The 3,465-nt window shown below is 36.6% G+C and overlaps 1 protein-coding gene across 1 annotated transcript; it reads right to left on the bottom strand.

Moving 5' to 3' along the window:
• Window positions 1-1,853: 1,853 nt before the first annotated feature.
• On the bottom strand, window positions 1,854-3,342 carry SARC_13561 (hypothetical protein; the record flags this gene model as incomplete). Its single annotated transcript, XM_014292307.1, has 2 exons — window positions 1,854-1,976; window positions 3,190-3,342. 2 exons carry the CDS (start codon window positions 3,340-3,342, stop codon window positions 1,854-1,856), a joined length of 276 nt encoding a protein of 91 aa, XP_014147782.1.
• Between the last annotated feature and the right edge of the window lie 123 nt (window positions 3,343-3,465).

The following is a 3,465-nucleotide window of genomic DNA, read 5'->3' as shown; positions in this document are numbered from 1 at the left end:
ATTTATATATAGTAATATGGGCGTAAATTAGTTACTCCCAATATATATATATTTATATATATATATATATATATATATATGTGTGTGTATGTATATATATACGTATATGTATATGTATATGTATATGTATGTATATATATATATATATATGTGTGTGTGTGTGTGTGTGTGTGTTATATTAATCTGTGTTGGTTCGTCTTGACAGTACATATTGCGCTGGTCGAAGACATATCAGTTGTTATCTAAGCGTGAGAATATCACGTGCTCGTGTAGTTATTAACTGCAATATAAAATACATTATTGGTTATATTCGTAAATACAATATTAAATTTAATATTAAAAACAGCATTAATTGCAATATTAATTACATTGTTAGGAATACAATATAAAATACATTATTAGTCCAGTATTAGATACAATTTTGATTCTATTATTAATTACAGTTTTAATTACAATACTGTTCACATGGTTAAAGATACATTGTAACATACAGTATTAGATACAGTATTAAATTCAAATATTAATTACAGCATTAACTACAAAATGAATTACGATGATAAAATTACAATATATAATACATTATTAGCCAACAATATTACCTCGTTTACCAAATTATTTGGTAATAATTCTGTGAACGAATCTTCAGATGTATATTTTAACAAGTTACGCACCCATATTCAACCAGCGGGGTCGCGCGCACGCAAACCAGGTTTGCGATATAAATCAAACCAGGTTTATGATATCACTCAAACCAGGTTTAGGATATCTATGAACATGGGCTTCAGAAAATGAAAGCATACACTCAGTGTCTACCACATATGTCTCATATCATTTCTCACACTTCCCTTACCTGCTTCCTGCAGCCGCGACATGTGGTCCATGATCTCTAAGCTGCACAGTGGGCGTAAATGGATAGGAAAAGCTGTTAAGTACACAGTAGAGCCAGTACAGTAGTAATGCCTGATATTGCATGATGTTATATTAATTATATTATAGTATGTTACGGTAAACGAAGATAAGCTGCTAAGTAAAGAATATAGCCAGTGCAGTAACAATGCCATAAATTATAATATATTGTAATATATTATAGTATATTGTATTATATTATACTATATAATATTACATTACTTTATATATAATATTATATTGTATTGTATTATTTTATTTTATTTTATATTATATTATTTTATATTATATTATATTACATTATATTATATTATATTATATTATATTATATTATATTATATTATATTATATTATATTATATTATATTATATTATACTATATTATATTATATTATATTATATTATATTATATTATATTATATTATATAATAATATATAATATTATATTATATCAAATTATAGTATATTATACTATAATACATTACATTATATTATATAATGGTTCCCCGATTGGACTGAAGATAGTCCGAGAAACCATGGCTAGGGGTAGAAAGATGGCTGAAATCCGAACATTGAGTGGAGCATACACGGACGCAAACCGCATTCAGCTGTGTATTGACAAAACAATCGCTACTCCAGTATTCATTAACATAACATACTTAACCCGACACCTTATGGTTTATCCTAAGAGTCCGTTGTAATACATTGATATAACATCCGCACACATATCCAATATATTGTCATAACATACTCACGCCACTGACTTAACCCACCCACCCCAGTATCGTCCTGAGTAGCCTATTGCATTCTGTGTGTATTGTATTGTTTTCGATTGTATTACATTCACCTAACCCACTTACCCCAGTATCTGATGTTTTGTCCTGAGTAGCCTATGGCAGTCTGTGTGTATTGTATTGTTGTTGATTGCATTACATTGACCTAACCCACTTACCCCAGTATCTGATGTTTTGTCCTGAGTAGCACATTGCAGTCTGTGTGTATTGTTTTCGCCCGTTGCAGCGCGTCGAAGAACAAATCGTTCAGTGGCACCGGAGCCCCGCCTTCGTTGTGCTGTTACGTTTACCGTTTGCGTAAGGTACGGATATTGTTTTTGAGGTTTGGCCGTACTCGCGGGGTGGATACTTCTATATTTTACGTATTTCCGTGAGTACGAGTGCAACGATTGAAACTTGGCGTCGAATAAATGTAATATCAATTATCATCAGCAAGCTTTACGTTTATAGCTACCGAACTTCATGGGCACGAATACCGACAGGGTTTATGCTAGTATGGTCACCATGTCGATAGCATGATTGCATAGGAAGCAGCAACAACAACAACAACACCAAATTGAGTCATCAACAGGGGTTTTAAACCCTAAACCCTGAAACACAATCAACGGAACCGAGAGTCTAGCGCCCGAGACGCAAAATTTCTACAGTGTGTGTGGGGTATAGCACGTAGCAACTTGTCGTCTCTACACACTTGCAGTATGTGCAGATGCACCGACAAGAGCACGGTGTATGCTATAAATAGCGCAAATCTATTGATAGCCACCAATGAGAACTATGATACATTGACCTACGTCCAAGGACGCGTCAGGAACACACAGGACCTGTCTAGTACCGATCTTTTTCGGCTATAAACACTCGCCAAAGCATACACTATGAAAGTGAAAATCTATTTATAGCCACCAATGAGAAGCCACATTGACCTACGTCCAAAGACGCGTCAGGAACACAGGACCTGTCGAGTACCGATCTTTTTCGGCTATAAACACTCGCCACAGAATACACTATGAAAGTGCAAATCTAATTATAGCCACCAATGAGAACTATGCCACATTGACCTACGTCCAAGGGCGCGTCAGGAACACATAGGACCTGTCAAGTACAGATCTTTTTCGGCTATAAACACTCGCCACAGCATACACTATAGATGTGCAAATCTATATATAGCCACCAACAAGAATCGTGTCATAGTACCTAACTTCAAGGACGCGTCCGGAATAGATAGAACAGGTAGCCCCCAAATTACATCCTGTAAGGGCTCTCGTGCTTACAGTATCACCGAAATAGGCACAGCACACAGTTATATTAATAGCACCGATCTATTGATAGCACCGATCTATTTATAGCCACTAATAAGAACGATATCACCAGTACCTGACTCCAAGGACGCGTCCGGAATAGATAATAGAATCGGTCGCCCCCAAACGTACCGATCTATTTGTAACACCAATCTATTAATAGTCACCAATGAGAACCGCTTCACCAGTACCTACCTCCAAAGTCGCGTCCGTGATAGACTGGGCCCGGGTGGTCCCGAACCTTCCACCTGTGAGTGCATTCATCTCCTGCGGTGTGAGCTGAAAGCGCGCGTTGAACGCTCTAACCACCTCCAGCCGAATCTGGGTACTCGCCTGCTTCTCTTGCATCTCGGTCGTCTTCTCCACGACACCTGTGTGGGGGTGGTAGGTATATGAGAACGTGCGTAGCTGTAGTGGGTATGTATGAACGTGTGTGTATGCGCCATAATTTTTTATATATGCGCCATATAG

Source organism: Sphaeroforma arctica (assembly GCF_001186125.1).
Source record: "Sphaeroforma arctica JP610 unplaced genomic scaffold supercont1.3433, whole genome shotgun sequence".
NCBI classification, from domain to species: domain Eukaryota; class Ichthyosporea; order Ichthyophonida; genus Sphaeroforma; species Sphaeroforma arctica.
Note: the sequence above shows the minus strand (reverse complement) of the source record. Positions and strands in the feature narration are given on the sequence as shown.